A 20,160-nucleotide genomic window follows, 5' to 3' on the forward strand; every position below is an offset into this window, starting at 1 on the left:
TTAATTAAATAATTTATTTAATATACATATAAAATTCACTTTTTAAGATGAACAATTCACAAAGTTGTGCAAGCACTTCTCATTGGATATTAGACAAAATCCAAAATCTTAACAATGGCTTATAGCTTCTGTAATCTGGCTCCTGCCTGTACCTCTCCAATTTATTCCATGACATATTTGTCTTTGCAATAGCTATGTCCTTAACCTAGAATCCTGGAATACTTTTTCTGCTGGCATTTAACACAGCTGGCTCATCTTGAGGGTCTCAACTGAAATGAGACCTCCGCAGAGATGTTTTTTTCTGAACATGGTATCCAAAATAGCCCTCCCATCTACCCGGCTACTCTCTGTCATGTCATTCTATTTATTTTCTTCACTAAATTTATAATCTGTAAATGGTTTTATATTATTTGTTACTAGTATATTGCCAGGCTTTCCCATTGGTATATACATTTCATGGGACTGTGTTTTTCATTTGTTTTAGCTCTTATTTTTAAAATTTCTCAACTTTTTATTTTGAAAAAATTTCTAACCTACAGAACAGTTAAAAAAAAAATAGTATAATGAGCACCCATATACTCTTCACCTGGTCTTCAATTGTTAATATTCTATCACATTTGTTTTACTTCTTTCTTTATTTATGTAGTCATTCTTCAGTATCCATGGGGAATTGGTTCCAGGACCCCTCAAATATTAAAATCTGAGGATGTTCAAGTCTCATATAAAATGGTATAATATTTGCATATAACCTATGCACATCCTCCTACATAATTTAAATCATCTCTAGATTACTTATAATACCTAGTACAATGTAAATGCTATGCAAATATTTGTTATACTGTATTATTTAGGGAGTAATGACAAAAAAACTGTACATATTCAGTACAGATACAACCATTATAGGCCTAACATATAGTGTATGTCAGCAACAATGTAAAATAAGTTTTGACTATTTTTGATCCAAGGTTGTTAAATCTGTGGATGCAAAACCCACAAATACAGAGGATTGAAGATGTATCTATATTTTTCTGAACTTTTTGGAAGTTGTAGATATCACACTTCACCCCTAAATGCTTCAAGTTGAATCTCCTAAGAACAAGTAATCATCCCTGCATAACCACAATACCATTATTACTCTAAAATAGTTAACATTGCTATAATACTATTATATAATATATAGTCCATGTTCATTTCTCCCAGTTTTCTCTTATGGTTCTTTTTTTTTTTTCTTTTGCCTAGTCCATGATTTAATCAAGGATCATCCATTGCACTTCTTAAATCTTTTAAAGCCTCCTTTAATTTACAGCAGTGTCCCCTACCTTTTAAATTTTTTTCATCTTTCATAACATTGATATTTTTTAAAGACTCCTCTTGTCTAATAGCATCTTCTACAAACCTATTTTTGGCAATAGTATTAACATAAGTGATATACTCATTACATCAGATCAGGAGACACCTAATATTTGTGCTGTTTTGGTGATGCTAAATTTGATCACTTGGTTAAGATGGGGTCTGTCGGATTGTAAAAGTACCTTTCCCTTTGACAGTTAATATTGGTATTTTGAGAACGTGTGAATATTTGGCACACAGGCCAAATCTAGTCTGCCACCTGTTTATGTAAGGCCCACAAGCTAAAAATGGTTTTTACATTTTTAGATTATTGAAAAATCAAAAGAAGAATAATGTAACATAACATGTGAAAATTATATGAAATTCACATTTCAGTGTTCATAAATAAAGTTTTATTGGAACACAACCACCCTAACTGGTAGTGTCCATGGCTACTTTCCTGCTACTATGGCAGTTGAGTAATTTTGACAGAAAACACGTAATCCGAAAATATTTACTATTTGATTATTTATAGAAAATGTTTGCTAACTCCTGCATTAAATCTTAAACTCCTTGAGGGCACAGTGTTTTGCATATAGAAGGCATTCAATACATGTTGTTTATGTAAGAAGTGTCCAAACCTATAGAGAATTTTTATGAGTTTATTTGAGCCAACTGACGATATATGCCAGGTAGCAAGATCTCAAATATTCCACAGAATAACAATTTTGCAGTTTCTTTTATGCGTTTGAAATTAAGGAGGAAATGTAAGGAAAATTACATGAAGGTGAGACAAAACAAAGCATGGATTGGATTGCATCATAGTTAAGATTATGTGCTCTCTTGAGGGTAGTCTTTAGGAGGGGTCTCAAAGGGAAAATTTTAAAGGTGTTTTAACCTAGATGCATAGAGACAATGGACAACGCTTGCTTGAGGCAAAGTTAAGCCTTTACTAAAGCAGTTATATGCCAGGGGCATGACTACCCACCACCCCACTTAGGAATTTATGATCAGATCACCCTGTGAGGTTACTTTTTATAGAATCCTTTTTCATCCACAATGTTCGTTGGATTAAACTGAAACTCTAAAATTTCTTAATGTAATTTTTCTGACTTAAAGTTCCGTGTCTGGATCTACACAACTATTACCCATTTGACTAGGTAGTATCTTAATATGAAAAGTAGTTTTAGTATTTGTTAAAGTTGGTTTATTTTTTACAGATTAATAAGGGAAATCATATATTTACCTAACTCTAACACTAGGCTGGATGTGTGAAGTGCCATCAGAATGTTACAGCTTACATGTTATTGGCTTTAGGGCAACACAGAACATGTTAGGCTGGAGCAATTGGGAAGAGACCTTAGGATTTCAGAGTAGTCAACACCAGACACTCAGATCAGATGAGAAGACCAAGAACAAAATCCTGCAGATGGTAAAACACTGTGCGTAAAGAGGAAGCTGTGATAGGGCTGGCTTAACTGGAGCATAGAATTGTGGAGGACACCAATGTGTCATGCTGGACTAGAGGTCAACTCTGAGGGACTGCATTTCCCAGAAATAAGATCTACACTCTCTTCTAGCCATTTGTCACCACCCACTCATTTTCAAGTCTACAGTAATCTGGCTTTTCTTTATCACTTAACTGTGACAGTTCTATTGAAGGTCACCCCTAACCACTGGAAGAACCAATAGGCTTTGATCAGTCCTCATCCTTTCTACCTATCTGTGGCATTCAGCAATTTAATCTTCTTTTTTGGAACCCTTTCCTTTCCAACTCATTCTGATGGTACCTATACTCCTTCCTCTGGTCTCTTTTCCATTTACAGAGGAGAAAAATGGGCTCCAATCAGGGTGTAGCAGCCAATGGGAAAGAGTGAGATCCTACAGCAGATTCTACATTCAACTTCCTTCATTTCAACACAAACTTTTATGGAAAATATGCTATATCCAAAAAACCATACTAGATGTCGTAAGACTTATGGAATGTCCTCTCTTGGGGAGGAAAGAGATTGGTAGACAAGTAATTAAAACTCAAAGCAAAAAAAGTAGAGTTGATAGGCATTTGGATGTGAAAACAAGGGACAATTAAAAATTGCCATGAATATAAGAATTATTCCTATCTTTCCAAGTATGAGAGCATTTATTACCAATACCCCATTACTTAATAAGAAAACTTATAAAGTTTGTGTGATTTTAAAGAAAATTTGTTTTTCTCCTATGCTATTGAGTTATTATAGATATTAAAACTTCCTTTTAAAAATAATTACTATATCTAATGGTAATCCTTTTGTCACTTGATCCTTAAATAGTCATATTTGGTAGGTATTATTAGCCCTGTTTTCCAGATGAAATTGAAACTCAGAGGCATTAAATAAGAATGTAGGAAATTGACTTCAAATAGAATTAAACTCTCCTTTCCTCATTTGAAATGAATTCTTTAGGGAACTACAGGCAGAATGTTATTTAAGTATACACCTTCTTTTGTTTTTTTATTGGGAAATGAAATGCTGGCACTTAATTTGAATGGACTCACAGGCCCCCAGATTCAGTAACTTATATTTAACCCAGGAGACTCATTTTCTTTTTTGTCAAAGTGACCCAGCAATTGGTTTAGGTGCTAGGGGACATAATAACTCTTTCAATCCAATAGGGTACAATAGATTCTGTAATGCTGATGAGAACAGTGCAGCACTCTAAAGCTGTATCTACATGGCAACGCTAAAATGGTTAAAAAGTGAAAAGTGTACTAGTAGTTGTTTGCAGCCCTCAAATTCCATTTCAGTGTTGGGAAATCCAAAGACTGATGTTATTTTGTATGTTTCATTTGTTTTCTAAAACTAGGGTAATCAGTCATCTTCAGGCAGTCAAACCAGTTTGATGGCTACCCCTCCCATTTCCCCCATCAGAAACTGACTTCAGACCTTAGTGCTCTTTGGTTGATGGTTAGAGCTGGACCAACAGGTGTGGCAGTGAAAAAAAAAAAAAGAAAGAAACTCCAGAGAGAGATTTTGTAAATAGAATTAAAGGCTGTGTAAACATCGTAATTGTACTTTCTCTACTTTCCATGGCACACTAGGAATCCGACAGAAAGATATCACAGTAGACTACTCACAGTCCACAAAATAGAGGTTTTTGCAGGAGAGTGGAGAGGGTATCTGGCTGCTTATGCATTTGTCCAAAAAAATCTTCTGGCCAAAAGTTTTGATTCAAATAGCTCACATGTAGGAACCCTGAAGGATTTTCAGTGATAAAAAGGTGACCAAGATGTAAGCGAGAACTCATTTTATTACAAAGCAATTCAGAATAATTCTCTGTTGACACAGGAGCTGGTGTGTGCTAGAGGAATGTGTAGGATGATGGGAGTGTTGTATTAGGCAGGATGGAATTCAGTAGTCTTCCTAGAAGCCACGTGAACTTGGCTTAGCCTTCTCTCTTTTCACTACCTACAAAAAAAAAAAAAAAAAAAAAAAAAAAGTGGCAGAAGTGAAGTAGGCGGCAGTGGGAACTGAGCAGGCAAAGTGGGAGTTTATATCAGTTTGTTGTGTTTATTTTTAGATTCTTTTTGATATATTTTAACAAATACTAGTACTTTTTTGTGATCTGGAAGAATCGTATCTGAAATTCTGATTCTGAGAAAATAAATTGTTTTGATTCATGGATTCTTAATAGTCTGAGTGAGCAAAGAAGAAACCATTGTCAGAATTACTCCTTTTGGTCCATTCTTGGAATTTGTGACTGAATCAAAGATTATATGGATGCCCCAAACACTAACCAGACTAGCTGGCAAATAGAACAGTAAATAGCTTAATTGATCAGAAAAGCTTTTATATTTTTTCAAAAATTAAAAATACAGTCATTTAATAACATATACTTTAATTATTATAGTACTGTCTTAGATTTATTAAGCACTAATGGTTTTTGGGTGCCATGCTAAGTATTTTATCTGTAATCCTTACCAAGGATACTATTATTATAGTCGTTTTATAGATGAGGAAACTGAAACCTCAATAATTTGTTCAATAATTTCTCAAAAGCACATACCCATTAAGTCATAGAAGTAGAATCTAAGCCAGATATGTTAGGTGTCAAAGCCTATGCTCTTAACTAGTACACAATTTTATGATGTTTATAATAGCAAAACATTGGAAACAACTTGAATTTAAACCAGAAAAGGTTTGTTAAATTATGGTCTAGTCAATAATGTAATAAATAAAGTTATTAAGGTCATGTTTCAAAGACTATTTAGTGACATGGGAAATATTAATGATGTATTTCTAAGTGAAAAAAAAAAGCTACAAGCAGTATGTTTAGCATAATCTTCATTTTGTAATGCACATTTATTTAGTGGGAATATGTACATACACCAAATGTTAGAGATGGAATCTCTGGGTATTGCAATTACGTGTATATACATTTTTTCATTTTTGAACTTTTCTACATTTTCCAAACTTTCTACAATTAACATTTATTATTTTTCTAATTATCTAAGACTCTTCAATGTTATTTAAAGTAGAAAAGATAAATATAATAAGATTGATAATGAATACATCATCATCAGTTTTTTGACAGATAATAGAAATTTTGTGAAGAAGGAAAAGTGGGGAGAATTGAACATATGAATGTAGCTATAAAACAAGTGCAGTTTCTTTCACAGGTACAGCCAGCAGTACAGATATGTCTCAAAGTTTTCCATTAACCGATATCTTATTAACCAGCATCATGAGTAAGCACAGTCACATCCTGATCATTTTCCTCCTTCTTGAGTCACTTTCCTCCTTTGGCTACTGTAACGCCCCACTTCTATTTTCCATCTATGTCATTGGTCTCCCCTTTCTCAGTCTCCTTTGCTAGTTCTTTTCTCTTCTCCTCACCTCCCTTTACATTCTAAAGAGCCCCAGACTGAGCTTCAAGTCTCGTCTTTATCATCTACCATAGAGGAAAAACAAAATTAAAATAAATTCAGGAGCCAAGTCAGTAACAAGGAAGTGAGGCAACTTCTTGATTTCACAATTCCCCCAGCCCAACTCCAGTCATCTCCATCTCAATCAATAGAATATCCACCAACTGCTCAAGTCAAAAATCTAGAAGCCATCTTTCATTCCTCTCTTCTCTTTGTCTTTACCTTTTCACATCCAATACATTAGTAAATCCTGTTGGTTCTATTTTCAAAATATCTCTTGAATCTTTTTCTTTCCCTTACAGCCTCCATTTTCTGTAAGCTATTTAAGTGTTCTTCTAAATGGTCTCTCTGCTTTCATTCTTGCCTGGTCACCATCTGTTCTTCACACACAGCCAGTTGTACTAATCTTTGGATTTGGAAGCAAACTCAGAGGATAAGGCTCTGGTCTTCTTTCATCCTACTGAAAAGGTAAAATTTACCTAGCTTGTCTGAATTATTAGAATTTAGAATTATTAATACTAAGAAAAATTGAATTTGCTTTGATTTCCTAGTGGTCAACTATTTGGGAACCTCAAGAAAAAAAAACCAGCAAATTTATTTGCTTACTTTTCTGCTCACTTTGTACACCAACACCTGGTTAAAAATAGTTGAGAGAGAGTTGAAAAAAAGATAAATTATATTTTATTCTTAATTCTCATCCATCTGTAAAGAATAAAACAGAAAGACTGAAATAAATGTGTATTATAGTCTGGAGGTGGCTTACCAAACTTGTTTCCACTTAAGTTAGTCTTAACTAATTTTTCCAGAATGTCAATTCAGTAGTGTTTTTTACCTTTTCTTTTTCTATTTTTTTTTTTTTGCCTTCTAAGCATCTACGACTATGACTCACAGAACTAGAACTAGATCAGTACTGCCATGTGTTACTTTCTATATTAGATTTTTCTCAAGCCGTTGAAATGACATAAGCAAAATACATTTTTTTCTTTTCTGTGTATGTGTATATGTGTGCGCGCGCGCGTGCGTGCGTGTTTGTATGTGTGTTTGTATGTGAGTGAGGGAGGGAGAGAGAGATGTGGGCGTGTGGATATCCAGGCAGGTGAAAGTGCGTGAATATCTGCATGTGTGTGCATGTGTGAAAATTTCTTGAGCATCCGGTTGTTTTCAGGTGTTTAAAGATGTGTGTTTGCTAAAGTATGAGTGCAAACCAGCATGTGACTATAAAGTGTCTTTTGCATTTCTGAATGTCCAGATGAATGTGAGTGTTTCATATATCTTGACATTGGTCTGGTCCTGATCTGAAAGAAGCTTAAACACAAAGTTAAAATGTCTAACAATCTTCCATTAAAATAAATTGGATTTAGCAGAGGAATAAAGACTTTCTAATTTTACTATACAACATAAAATAATTTTCCCCAGCTATTTCTTTCGTAGTTGCTGATCATAGAACTTCCAGTAATCTCACTTAGATCCTGGAAATTAGAGTACATTTTCCTAATGGTAATTTCTTGTTTACCACATTTTACTTTAGAAAAAATCATTTTAAGTTGACACTATTTCTGTGTTGCCTTTAACATGAAATCCAGCAACTGTCTTGTTTTCTTTTTATTATACAGAACTCTCAGTTCTTCTCTCATCTAATTTAGAAGACAGCTTTTGGAATAGAAATATATAGTTCAGATTGTCCAGGTTTAGGAACACTCTAGGTTGTTTCCAATAATCTTAATGAGTGATACTAAAATCTTTATACAAGTTACTTTAATTAACATCAACCTTGTTATTATATATATGCCATCAAAGGAGTTTATGAAATCATGTAAAAATAAATTAGTTCAGTGGTTAAAAACCTTGGCTCCACATCTAGGATCACCTGGGAGCTGTAAAAAATACTGATGCCTGGGTCCTACTAAAGATTCTGATTTAATTGGCCTGGGCATGGGGATTTATAAAAGCTTCCAAGTGATTCTAAAGCGTGGCCAAGTTAAGGCCCACAGAATTAGAGAATTACAGCTCCAAGATGTCATTTTCTATATTTGAGGCTAGCTGCATGTATGGTAAAGCTAGCACTATATTTTCCTATTTTCTTCTCTGTGTATGTGTGTGTGTGCGCGCGTGTGATTTAAAACAATACAGATTTATTATCTTATAGTTTTGAAGTCAGAAGTCCAAAATAGGTTTCACTGGGCTAACCTCAAAGTATTGGCAGGGTTGTATTTCTTCTGGCGAGGAGGTGAGAAACTGTTTCGTTACCTTTTCCAGCTTCTAGAGGCTTTCTGAACTCCCTGGCCTATGGCCTCTTCCTGTATCTTCAAAGCCATCAGTGTATCACATTCAGTTCTCTCACTGACTAGCCTTTCTGCCTCTCTCACTTATAAGGACCCTTGTGATTACACTGGACCCACCTATGTAATCCAGGTTAATATCCCATGTTAAGATACTGACTTAATCATCTGCAAAGTCCTTTTTCTATGTGAGATAATTTATTTACAGGTACCAGGGATTGGGATGTGGATATCTTTGGGGCCAGGGATGGGGGTATTCTGCTGCATACGACAAGCTCCACGGTCTGTAGTCATTTTCCTCTTTTAATGTTACACACTTTCCTTGATGATCTTTCTAGTGGATGACACCACATTTCTATCTCCAACTCCAGCTGTGACTATTCATTGAACATTTCCCTTTTGATGTCCCACAGGCCCCGGAACCCATGCTATTTCTCACCACTAAGTCTTTGCACTTTGCTGTCTTGGTTTGAACACCTTTTTCTCCTTTTCTTGAGTCATACTTTATTTTGTCCTTCAAGACTCAGGGCATCCCCTTCTCCAGGAAACTTCTTTTTCCTTTTCTTTTAATTGAGATATAATTAACATATAACTTTGTATAAGTTTAAGGTATACAACCAATTGATTTGATGTATTCATACATTACAATAAGATTGTAGCATTTAGCTAACGCCTGTACCATGTCACATAATTATCATTTTTTTTTGTAGTGAGAACAATTAATATCTAGTCTCCTGGCAATTTCAAAGTTTATAATACAGTACTGTTGACTACATTACTATGCGGTATGTTAGATCTCCAGGTCTTATTTATCTACTAGTTGGAAGTTTGTACTCATAAACATCTCCCCAATTCTTCCACCTCTTGCCCCCCAGCTTCTACATTATAGAAATCATCTTTCTCTGTCAATTTAGATTACTAACAAACAATTCAAAGTTCGAACCCCAGAAAGTGAGGGCTAGAAAATGTAGTTTTTTTTCTGTCTGTTTCAAGTCAATTTCCTGGTGTCTCATTTCTTATGTGAACTCCCACTTCTATCTTGATGACTGAAATGATAACTTACCACTTTCAGGGGACACATTGACTTCTCAGAGACCGCACATGGATGAGCAATTCACAATTTAGCTGACAACGCCAACAGTCATTCTAGGGATATGCACTTATATAGATTGCAAAGGTGGGATGGGGTGATGGTACATTTCATTAAAGTCTCATGAACAATTACCATCATAAGAGAACACTGTAAATGGGCTGTTCACACACTAAAGAACAAAATAGAGATGGGAAAACAGAAAAGACGAATGAACCAATCTACTCTGTCCAAGTCAACTACATGAAATACTGCATTAATATTTTATGTCTTGGGTAACAAACTTGCTAAAAGTAAAGTTACCTTTTTCAAAGTCTCTGCCCTTTGTGTGACATAAACAAGAAAAAAATTTAAAAGTGTCCAAAATATAATTGGGTAAGGATCATTTTTAACTTATACATATTGAACAGTCACATGAACTTTTAAACTTTTGCGTTTCCAACTGTAAGAGTAGGCAATGTCTTTTCCTCTTAAATTCTAATTATTTCCAGAGTCTAATGTCCAATAAAAATGTTATTCATAAAGGTTACTAACCCTTGAAGTTTTATTCAACATTAGTAAAATTTAATGAATAGTAAAAAAAATGTTTGACTTTCTAACAAGGAGGGTGCTGCAAGCCAGGGCCACGAATTTCCAGCCTATAAATTAGGCTAAATAACAATCTGAAGAAAACTCCACATTCAGGAATATACATTGAGGTGCATAGCATATCATGTAAGTTTAATCATTTAATCCATATCCCAGCAAAATGTTAAGAAGTTACGATTGGGTGGATTAGGTGTTCTTTCTAGTAGAAAAAAAATCTCATTCTACTTTTGTTATCAAAATGTTCTTTTCTTTGTTATAGATAAAGGTTTGTAGATGAATAATCTCAATTTCACCATGAAAGTACATTCACTTTGCTTGAGTTCCTCTGAGTTATGCACAAGTCTTCCTGTTCAGATCCAGCGTTTTGGTTTTTTTTCCCTAATATATGCTAAAGACAAGTAAAATTATGAAAGCCTTTTAGTCCTTAATTTTGTCAAGATGGTGATGTCAGAGAGATACAAATTAGAGTCATAGAAAACTTGAGCCTGGCTTTACAGAAGGCTTCCTTTTCCTCTTTTTCCCCCACTTACTTTTTGTATAGTAGTTGAGTGTATGATAGAGCTATACAAGTAAGGCAGTCCTATAAATGCACCTGCTGATAGTTCATATGAAGACTTTTTATTAGAAAACTTCCATTATAGTACCAAGAAATATCAACAAATTTTAACAAATGGTATAAGTGTTTTCCATTTTAAGATCACTATATATACCAAGAACTTACTTCCTCTGATTGTAGTATAGACTCAAGTAATGGTTTTGGGGCAAGAAAAATTGAAATTAACTTTATAGAGTGTTAATGCAATTCAAATGGTATGTTTTGAGAACCTACAATGTTCAAAGTATTGTGCCATGAAGGAGCTTGATAGTTGATAGTGCACCCTGAAGCATTTTCACAGTTCTATTTTTTACATCTAAACAATAACACACAGCTATCATATTTTAACTGTGGCTTGGCTAGAAGTAAAATTTCCCTTCTACCTTCCTTGTTTCCTTCTGCAGTGAACCTCCAATTTTTGCCAACAATTTTACTGTAACCAGGGGCAAAGTAAAGCAGAATGTTGAATAATTCTGAAAAATTGTAAAATGTAGTTGACAATATTTGGGAAGTATTTGTATAATTGTTTTATGTCCCTTGTGTTTCACCAGAACAGTGTTAACAGTAAGTTTGCAAATCCAGGACAAAAACCTTAGCCCTAGATCATTTATACTGAATGATTGTGACTATACTGTTTTTAGGGCATTTTCACTATCATCATCAGCTCCTTTGTAATATAGGACATTTATTTATTTAACAAACACTTTACTAGTAGTTATGAGCTAGATATAGTAATATACTCATGGTCAGATTTGCTCAAATCTGAAGAAGCAAAAATGCTATTAGAATCTTTTCGTTGTTTAATGCCTCCATCCCTCCCTCCCCATAGATGTGTTGAAGGTCAAATGAAAGTTGTCTCTCTCCTGCAGGCACATTACAGTCCCTCTTATTCCAAACTTAATCATGTAATCATGTGAAATATAAACCTGGGGTGTTTATTTTTTCAGGGATTTTTAGGAATGGGAAGCCACTGATGTTGCCTCCTAGCCTGGCAATGCATGAGTCACCAATTCAGATCATGAGAAAAACCTGCCTCATCTTTTGAGTCTTTAAACACATTTAAGGAAAACAAATCTTTAACAAACATTTGCAACCACATGAGATTTGGTGCAGCTGAATTCATTTTAGTATTTTAAAGATGTAACACTTTCTACAGAAGGCACTCTTGTATTTGTCTTTTTTCAGGTTGCCTCTCTCCTCCCAAATTTCCATGTGATAAGTTAAAATTCAGTTTGCTTTTCAAGTCCATCTCAAATAACCTTCTCTAGGAAACTTTTCCATCTCTCAATGCAATACACAGTTTTTTCTTCTAACTTCCTCACAGTACTTCCTAACTTGCTTGATCCCACTTTTTGTTTCACTTTCATTTCAGGGAACTACGAGTACTTTAAATATTATTATTATTTTTTTCCAATTTACGAAGTGCTTTTATTTTACAGATAAAAAAATATGAGTTTAAGTGACTTGTCCAACGTCCCATTTAACTAAAATGAAACAAACATTTTTTTAAAGGTTTATAACTTCAAATAGTACCATAAGAAATGAAAAACCACTTCCCTCTATTTGGTTTTTACTAATGCTTCAGGAAGAATGTTTTACGGTTAATTGTGGGAGTGGAAGGGAAGGACACAGATTATGATGATATGTGCTGGTTTAAATCCTAATTTACCTTTTAAATTAACCTGAGAATGAGGCGAACCTAATTTTTACAATGGGAAATTATGAGGGGAAAAAACCCTTCAGAGATCTCTAGGCAAAATGAACCCCGCCTCCACGCAGTTTGGAGCAGCTGTTTCAGGAATCCTCCCTTCCTTAGAATGTGGGAGAGGTTTGGTGGGGCGGCAGCTGCAAAGCAAGGAATCTTTCCCATTCCTCGTGGACACAAGCCCCTGCCCACCCCCTTTTAAATGGTAGCAGCTGCCGAGGCATCCCAGTGGAAATCACTTTCCAAGTGCGCCGAACGCGGCGGGCGGGCAGCAGCTGACAGCAGTCGTCGGCGAGGGCTCTGCTCCCCTTAGACAAGGACAGCAGCCTCGCTGGCTCCAGCGCTGCCACCTCTCTAGCTCGTAGCGGTCTCTCAGGTGTCCTCCAAGTGCAAGAAAACACCTTGGTAATATGGGGCGGATTCCCTCGGCGCCCAGAAACCCTACAGTAACAGCAGGAGCGTCAGAATCACCAATTCATCACTTGCCAAACCACCTTCCAGGTCGGGGGGGTGGGAGGCAGGGGAACAGTTGGCTCCTGGAAGGAAAGATCTTTCCTCGCCGGGACACGACCACACCTGGTGCTACTTGAGCAGCGCGCTCACTTGGGTCCCGCCCTCATCCGCGGGTCTGCCAGCAAGTAGGCGCTCAGCGCCCCCGCCCCCAGACCCCCTAGGCCGCCCGCGCGCCCCCACCTCACTGCGTTGTTGCCTCCGCCTTCGCTCGCGCACGCGCACGCCGCGCCCGGCAGTCCTCGGCGCTGTCATGGCGGCGGGGAGCAGCTTCAGTGGGTACAGGGGCAGCTGCGCGAGCCGTGCCAGTAGCATCCTCACCACCTCCAGCAGACTTAGTCGCGGCGTCCGTAGAGTCAGCGGCGGCTGTTTTTGCAAAGGCTGAGCGCAGGGGTGGGGCAGACTAGGAAGCCATGGAGTTCTGTGCAGCCTCGGACTCCCGGGGAGCGGACTAGGGAAACTTGGAGGCTGCGACCAGGTGCACTGACCTCTTTCTCTCTTTCCTCCTCTCCTCGCCGTCTCCGCCGGGTATACCCTCCCTTCTGACCACAACACACCTGCCCTCTCCCCGTTGAACCTCAGGTGCCTGAGAGGTGCTCCACTCCTCCTCCTGACCCTAGCTTGAGAATAATCACCGCCCACTTCCCCCGCCTTTTCCTGCCCTGGATCTCCGCCGCCACCTCCTTCTCGCTGCTCCCTGGCGGGAGGTGAGGACGAGTCCGGAATATCTGGGTGAGGAGTAACTTTCTACCTCTATAAGGTAGCTCGAGGACCCCCTCCTTTTCTCTTACCCCTCCTTTCCCAGCTACAGTTTCTCTTTCCGTGCACCTGTGAGGAGAGGTTACCCTGCGCCTAAACCTGCGAGAGTGGGGGAGGAGTGAACCTGCTCTGGGGCCTCTTGAACCCACCTTCACTCAGAACCCAGCTCCTTGAGCCGGGGAGAAGCGAGTGGCTGGCTGGTAGTGGGGCCTTATTAGTAACTTGTTGGACATTAACTATTCCCCTCTCCCCCCCCAGAACACCCTGAAACAAAACCTAGCTTATTTAACATTTACCTAATCTTCCAATAGGGTTTGGCGTTGTTGTCAGCCTCGGGGAGAGAGATTGGACAAATATTCAAGAGGAGGAGGGCGACGCCAAGGACTTTCCACTTCAACTGCTTTTGGGGGTTCTCCACAACTTGAGAGAGTGACCTTTTTCGTTTTGCGTTGCGTGTGCTTAATACTAGTGCAGCGATTGCTGTCCCACAGTGACTTACAGTTTCCTGTGAACTAGCAATGGCTAGTGAAGACAATAATGTCCTTTCCCCGCCACCAACAGGTGATGACGGGGGAGGTGAAGGGAAAGGAGAAGAAACCTCTGTTGAAGAGGGTGCATTGTCACTGAAACCAGGACTCCCCATCAGGGGCATCAGAATGAAATTTGCCGTGTTGACGGGGTTGGTTGAAGTTGGAGAAGTATCCAATAGGGATATTGTAGAAACTGTCTTTAACCTGGTAAGTAGATATCTATTTTATAAGCATATATTCTTAATGAGTTGAGGAACAAGACCTTAAAGAGGAAGCCATGTGGTTTACTCAGTCTGGCCATGGCTTTTTCCATGGGTAGAAACACAAAATTCTACTGATCTAAATGAAACAGTTTTTTGTATTTTTCAGTGGGGAATTATGTAAACTAAGATGGTCTAGCTTTTGTGAAAGTGAACAGATCACTTTTGTGCTAAGAAAATAATTGCCGCTATGGAAATATGTTGAGTTCAGTGGAGGAGTTTTCTATAATTTTTTTCCTTGGAATGTATAAGTTTTCATTTCTCTTTGACATTTTAAATAAGTTCTTGTGTGAACATTTTTGGGACTTGAGAAATAATGTAAATGGGGGCCTTATCCACTCTCTTGAGACTGCCTAAGTTATAGTTTGTTCTAAGTTTTGAACACAAAAGTTTTGTCCATAGGACTGATGAAAGATTAATTTGCTGTAAAGTTAGTATTTATTTTAAATTTTGACTAGTTTTATTTTTAGTCATAACTAGCATATGTTAAATTTTGAAATGAATTTAGGATTATATCTTCTGAAAATTGGATGACAATTTGAAAAGAGGATTGTGGCATATATAATCTTTATTTCTTTTGTAAATTCATGTCCAGCAGTAATGCATAGTTGATCATTTAAAGTTACTGGTTATACTACTATGAGCTGTGAATATTATTTTTATTTTTTTGTTTTATTATTTTTTGTTTGAATGTTATTTTTAAAAGATGAATATTCAATACTTTCCTTTTTCCCTATTCCATTCTTATAAATGGTTATCATTTCTAATGGGAACTCTATAGATTTCTTTATTCCAACCTCAGTTGCCCATCAACCTTTAAAAAGTAAATTTGGCCTTAAAAATACTTTCCCCTCTTTCACCTACTCAGCTGTGTTAGCAGATAACATAATGGAACAGACAGTGAGTGTAGTAGTAATAATTATTTACTATCTTTCCCTGTTGCCTCTTTTTCAAGGTTAGGCTCATTTTATTCCAGGCAGTTAATTATTTCCTTCACTACACGTTTACTAATAGTCTGGTCACCTGTGATACAACTTCTAGAATGAGAAAGTGGCTAGATGAGTAATTCACTTTCTTTGGGAATATGAAAACTTTGAATATTGTATTTCTCTACCAGTTTGTTGTGTTAGGAGCTCATATATGAATACCTACAGACACGTTCACATGTATATTTTTAAACTATACATTATGGAAATGTTAAAACATACAGAAAAATAGAATAGAATAAAGAACCCTGGTATCCATCATCCAGCTTCAACAATTATCAACATTTTGGGGATCTTGTGTGTCCCGGGACTTTAAAAATTTGTGAGCCTCAAGGAAGTAAATGGTAAGTTGATGTATCCTTTTACCTCAGAATAGACTTGAAAACTTTCCTTTTTGATTTTCTTTTTCTAAACCTTATGTACCTTGGATGTTAAACAAATCTTCAGTAGTGATAGAGTCCGCAATTAGTTGTTTGTGTGTGAAATACAACATTCCTCTGGCAGGAGGATTGAAACTCTGTTCTTTAGAATGTCCTGTGTGGCAGTTTCATTTGCATTTTATCATTAGGGAAAATCCAAATTCTTTAGTAATTGTTTGCTTGTGTGCTGCCCAGAATGTAGTCCTGGTAGAGGTTTTAAGGTTATTGGATAAGTCCTTCATAGATACACGTTTGCAAGATAATAGTTCAGGAAGAAGGAGGGGAAAAATCTGCTCAGTTACACCTCCTTATCACCGTCATTCTCTTCTTATGTAGAGCACAGAAAGTTGCTGAGAGGGTTATATTAGTTCCTCTCTTTTCATCCTCCCTTAGGATACTTTTTACATTCCTTCATGGATACCTAGGGTCTTGGCCAGTCTTTTGGGAGCTGAAATATTGGGAATCTGGTAAACTAGTCCATGTCAATGTTAGTACAATTGCAACCGAATATTTCCTAATTGATAGTTGTCTGCCCTAGCCTTTAATCTACTCAAGGAAATGCATTAAGTAATAAACAATTTTTAAAAAGTTACTGCTACTTAGTGTTTTATATAAGTTTTAAAATTCTTTCAACTCTTTAATACGTATACAGGCATACCTCATGTTATTCTGCTTTGCTTTATTGTGCTTCACAGGTGTTGCCTTTTAACAAATCAAAGGCAAGATCCTCTACCTGCAAAAAGATTACGACCCACTTTATTGTGATACTTGCTTTATTGTGGTGGTCTGGAACTCACATGTCTCCTAGGTATACTTGTATCTCATTTTATAGATAAGGAAACTGTGACACTGATAGGTAAATAGATTGTCTACAATTTGATGATTCTGAGAATGGCAACCTTTCCAGGACTGTATCTGCCTCTTGAGTTGGTATAGAATTGTTTGCTCCCCTAAGCAGATATTTATAGTTTATGTATAGCTTTCCCCAATGTAAGGACACAACAATCATTGATCCTGTTAAATATTAATTGTGAAATCTCCAGCAGTACATTCTATTTCTTATTTAACATTCAAATAGCTTTGAAAAAACTGCTTTAAAAAGACCTTAAAAATGAAAGAAATGGTCCTTCAGTCAGTTTTTTCACTCAGAATGTGGTTGCAGAAAGTTGATCATTAACTTTTTTTAGTAGGTACATTGGATTAAAATTTCTAAAATTGTGAAAAATAGGATACAGGCAAACGAATATGTAACATGACTAATGAAATGTGACAGATAAGCCCTTTGAACCTTTTATGTCACTTAACTAGTATATTACAAATATTACTGAATTTCCTATATGTGCTCCTCTTTTATCCTGTCTTTACTGGATTTTTCATTAGTAAATTCAAAGTGTTATTTATAGCTATCACAGCTTTTTCCCATTTTTCAGGCATTTTATTAAAATAGATTGTTTTGCTGATTTCATGTTAGCTACTTTAAACAATAAAGTCAGTACTGTTAAATAACCTCCCATTGTCCAGAATTGTCCAAATTAGTGGTAAAGCTATATAACTCCAGAGGTTGTTTTTACAAAGTTCTGCCTACCAACTTTGCTAATATAGCTTGACCTTACTGTTATAAATTCCATTGAAATTGACCACCTTTCTTGTAATGTGTTGTGTAAATCTTTTTTATAGATAAGTTTTGAATAATAGTACACATTTTTAAGGTCTTCAAGAGTTTCAAACTTTTGGTCCACTTTTATATTTTTCTAGTAGCAATTTAAATCCATTTGATTTTGTCTTCATCTGTATGCTGAAATTATTTGTCAATCCTTCGGACCCTGAATAATTAATGTATTGGCATGTTTTCAGGAGCATGATTCTGAGTTTAAGGCTTCCATCAGGTATTTAAAGGTACTCAATGCTATTTAATTAAAGAATACTGTTTCCCATGGTCTGGTGGCAAATACATGTTTTCATGAAAATTTTTTTTGTTGTTTATAATATTTTAATTAAAATGTTGAAGCTTAAAAGATGGAATATAATTTTTTCATTACAGTAGTCCTCCCTTATCCACAGTCTGGCTTTCTGCAATTTCAGTATCTGCAGTCAGTTATGGTCCGAAAAGGATGGAAAATTCTGGAAATAAACAATACATAAGTTTTAACCTCCTCTCCCACTGTTAGTCACTTAAGTAGGTGTCTCAGTAATTAGTCACAGTATTGCAATACTTGTGTATTTTATTTTACTTAATAATGGCCTCAGAGTGCAAAAGTAGTTTAAAAAAAGTAGTATAGGGAAAAAATAGCATATGCAGGGTTTGGTACTGTCCTTGTTTCAGCCATCCAACCGGGGGTCTTGGGACATATTCTCCATAGATATGCGGGAACTACTGTACTCATTATATGGGATTTGCTGTAGTGCTGCTAAATATTAATGATGCAACATCTTAATTCCTGTAGGAGTTGAACACATGACACAAAGGCTCCGTTTGTATTGACTGTGCAAAGAGTGTACTTGTAGACTTAAAGGAACAGCGGCTATTCCATTCTAGCTGATTGTTGTCTACAGTAACATGGGCTCAATGGTGTAATAGCTTTTGATTTCTCAGGAAATCTAGATCTTAAAAAATAACATTTTAAAATGTCAAAATATTAAAAGTATTGTATGTGACATAAAATCACAGGTAGTTTTCAAGGTTTTATATGAAGCTTAATTAAAAAGATAACCATTGAACATGTTTTTATTGTGATGTGTGTATCTAGAATTATTCTTAATACCTACCGTCATAAGTTTAAAGATTAAGAGTAATCCATTCTAGAAATATACTTGTTAATGGACTTCCCCACATACCAGTTTGTACTTCATTTTACAAGCAGTAAAATACTTGAACTGGTTTTAAACACAGTAAAAAAATATTTAGAAGTTCATTTATATGGAAGTCCAAAGGTAAGGCAAGACTTACAGTAACAGTAATATTAAAGACCACTTTCCGTTTCTGTTCTTCTTTTTATGATGTCAGCTTCAGTCTGTTGCTGTTCCTGTCATGATTGTAGGATGGCTGCCAGTGGCAGTTGGGGCCATATGTATTTCTGTTCATATCTCTTGGAGAGAGAGCCTTGCTGTTCCAATACTCCAAACAAGAGTCCTGACTGGACCGCTGAACCAGTGACTGCCATTGAAATGTGCTGATTGTCTTAAGCAAACCAGGGCCAACTGCTAAACCTGAGTTGGTTTTCTCCGAAGCACATGAGCTGTATGGGGAGAGGTGGATATAGAAAAAAAATCTGAGTAGGACATTGAAAGGTCGGATGGATGCTGGCTAGGCAATCAGTGATGTCCATTATTTTGTTAAAGATGCTTGTGTAAAGAGGAAAAAAATATTCATTATCTCAACGCTCTCTTGTGATCTTAAACAAGTTATTTTTAGCTTCTTAGTGTCTTAGTTTTCCCATCTGTATAATGGGGGTAAGTACATCGTAGTGAGGATTAAATGAGTAAATACTTGTAAAGCACATAAAATAGTGTGTGACACATTAATTGCTATTATAACTATTTTTTGTTTGTAATTTTAGATAGTCATTGTATTCAACCTTATACATTTTTTAAAATTTCTATATAGCTATTATTAGTATAGGTTCTGCAATATACTGTGTATTTCTTGGAATATATTTAACCTCCATTGTGATTTTTACAAGTGACTAGTTTTTAAACACTTTTATTGAGGTGTAATTTATGACCATGATATTCATTTGTTTTAAATGTACAATTCAGTGATTTTTAGTAAGTTTACAGAGTTCTGCAAGCTTTACCACAATCTAATTTTAGAATATTTACATCTTGTGTTCAAGATGTTATAGTTTTCCATCTTAAATTTAGGCCTATGATCCATTTTAAGTTAATTTTTGTATGCTGTGAGAGAATGGTAAGTTAGGAGTCTAAATTCATTATTCTGTATGTGGATATCCAATTGTCTCACTGTTTGCTGAAAAGGATATTCTTTTTCATTGGATTGCCTTGGCACCATTGTCAAAAATCAGTTGACCATAAGTGTAAAGATTTATCTGGACTCTTAATTCTTTTCTGTTTATCTACATGTCTATTCTTATACCACTATCAAACTGTCTTGATTACTGTAGCTTTGTAGTAAGTGTTGAAATAGGAATATATATTCTTTGTTCTTTTTCAATATTGTTTTGGCTATTCTTGGTCTTTTGCATTTGCATAT

General features: G+C 36.2%; 1 protein-coding gene and 1 long non-coding RNA gene across 7 annotated transcripts in view; one reads left to right on the plus strand and one right to left on the minus strand.

The window, feature by feature from the left end:
* Positions 1 to 4,596: 4,596 nt before the first annotated feature.
* On the minus strand, positions 4,597 to 13,315 carry LOC120613305 (uncharacterized). 2 transcript variants are annotated; one of them, XR_005655664.1, is made up of 2 exons: positions 13,180 to 13,264; positions 4,597 to 4,772 (listed from the first exon to the last, which is right to left on the minus strand). It is a non-coding gene; the product is annotated as an uncharacterized LOC120613305 (long non-coding RNA). The 2 variants fall into 2 exon arrangements; XR_005655663.1 differs by lacking the exon at positions 4,597 to 4,772 and adding an exon at positions 11,885 to 12,927 and having other exon boundaries at positions 13,180 to 13,315.
* LRBA (LPS responsive beige-like anchor protein) overlaps positions 13,265 to 20,160 on the plus strand; it is a 549,008-nt gene continuing 542,112 nt past the window's right edge. For 2 of the 5 annotated variants that reach the window (XM_039875983.1, XM_039875987.1), the window contains exon 1: positions 14,274 to 14,492. In XM_039875983.1, coding sequence (XP_039731917.1) covers positions 14,274 to 14,492 — 219 coding nt within the window. Of the gene's footprint in view, positions 13,475 to 13,578; positions 13,757 to 14,066; positions 14,493 to 20,160 lie in introns of those variants that run through there. The other 3 variants (XM_039875986.1, XM_039875985.1, XM_039875984.1) reach the window with 3 other exon arrangements.

This window comes from Pteropus medius, unplaced genomic scaffold (genome assembly GCF_902729225.1).
Source record: "Pteropus medius unplaced genomic scaffold, Ma_sr-lr_union100, whole genome shotgun sequence".
In the NCBI taxonomy this organism is placed as follows: Eukaryota; Metazoa; Chordata; class Mammalia; order Chiroptera; family Pteropodidae; genus Pteropus; species Pteropus medius.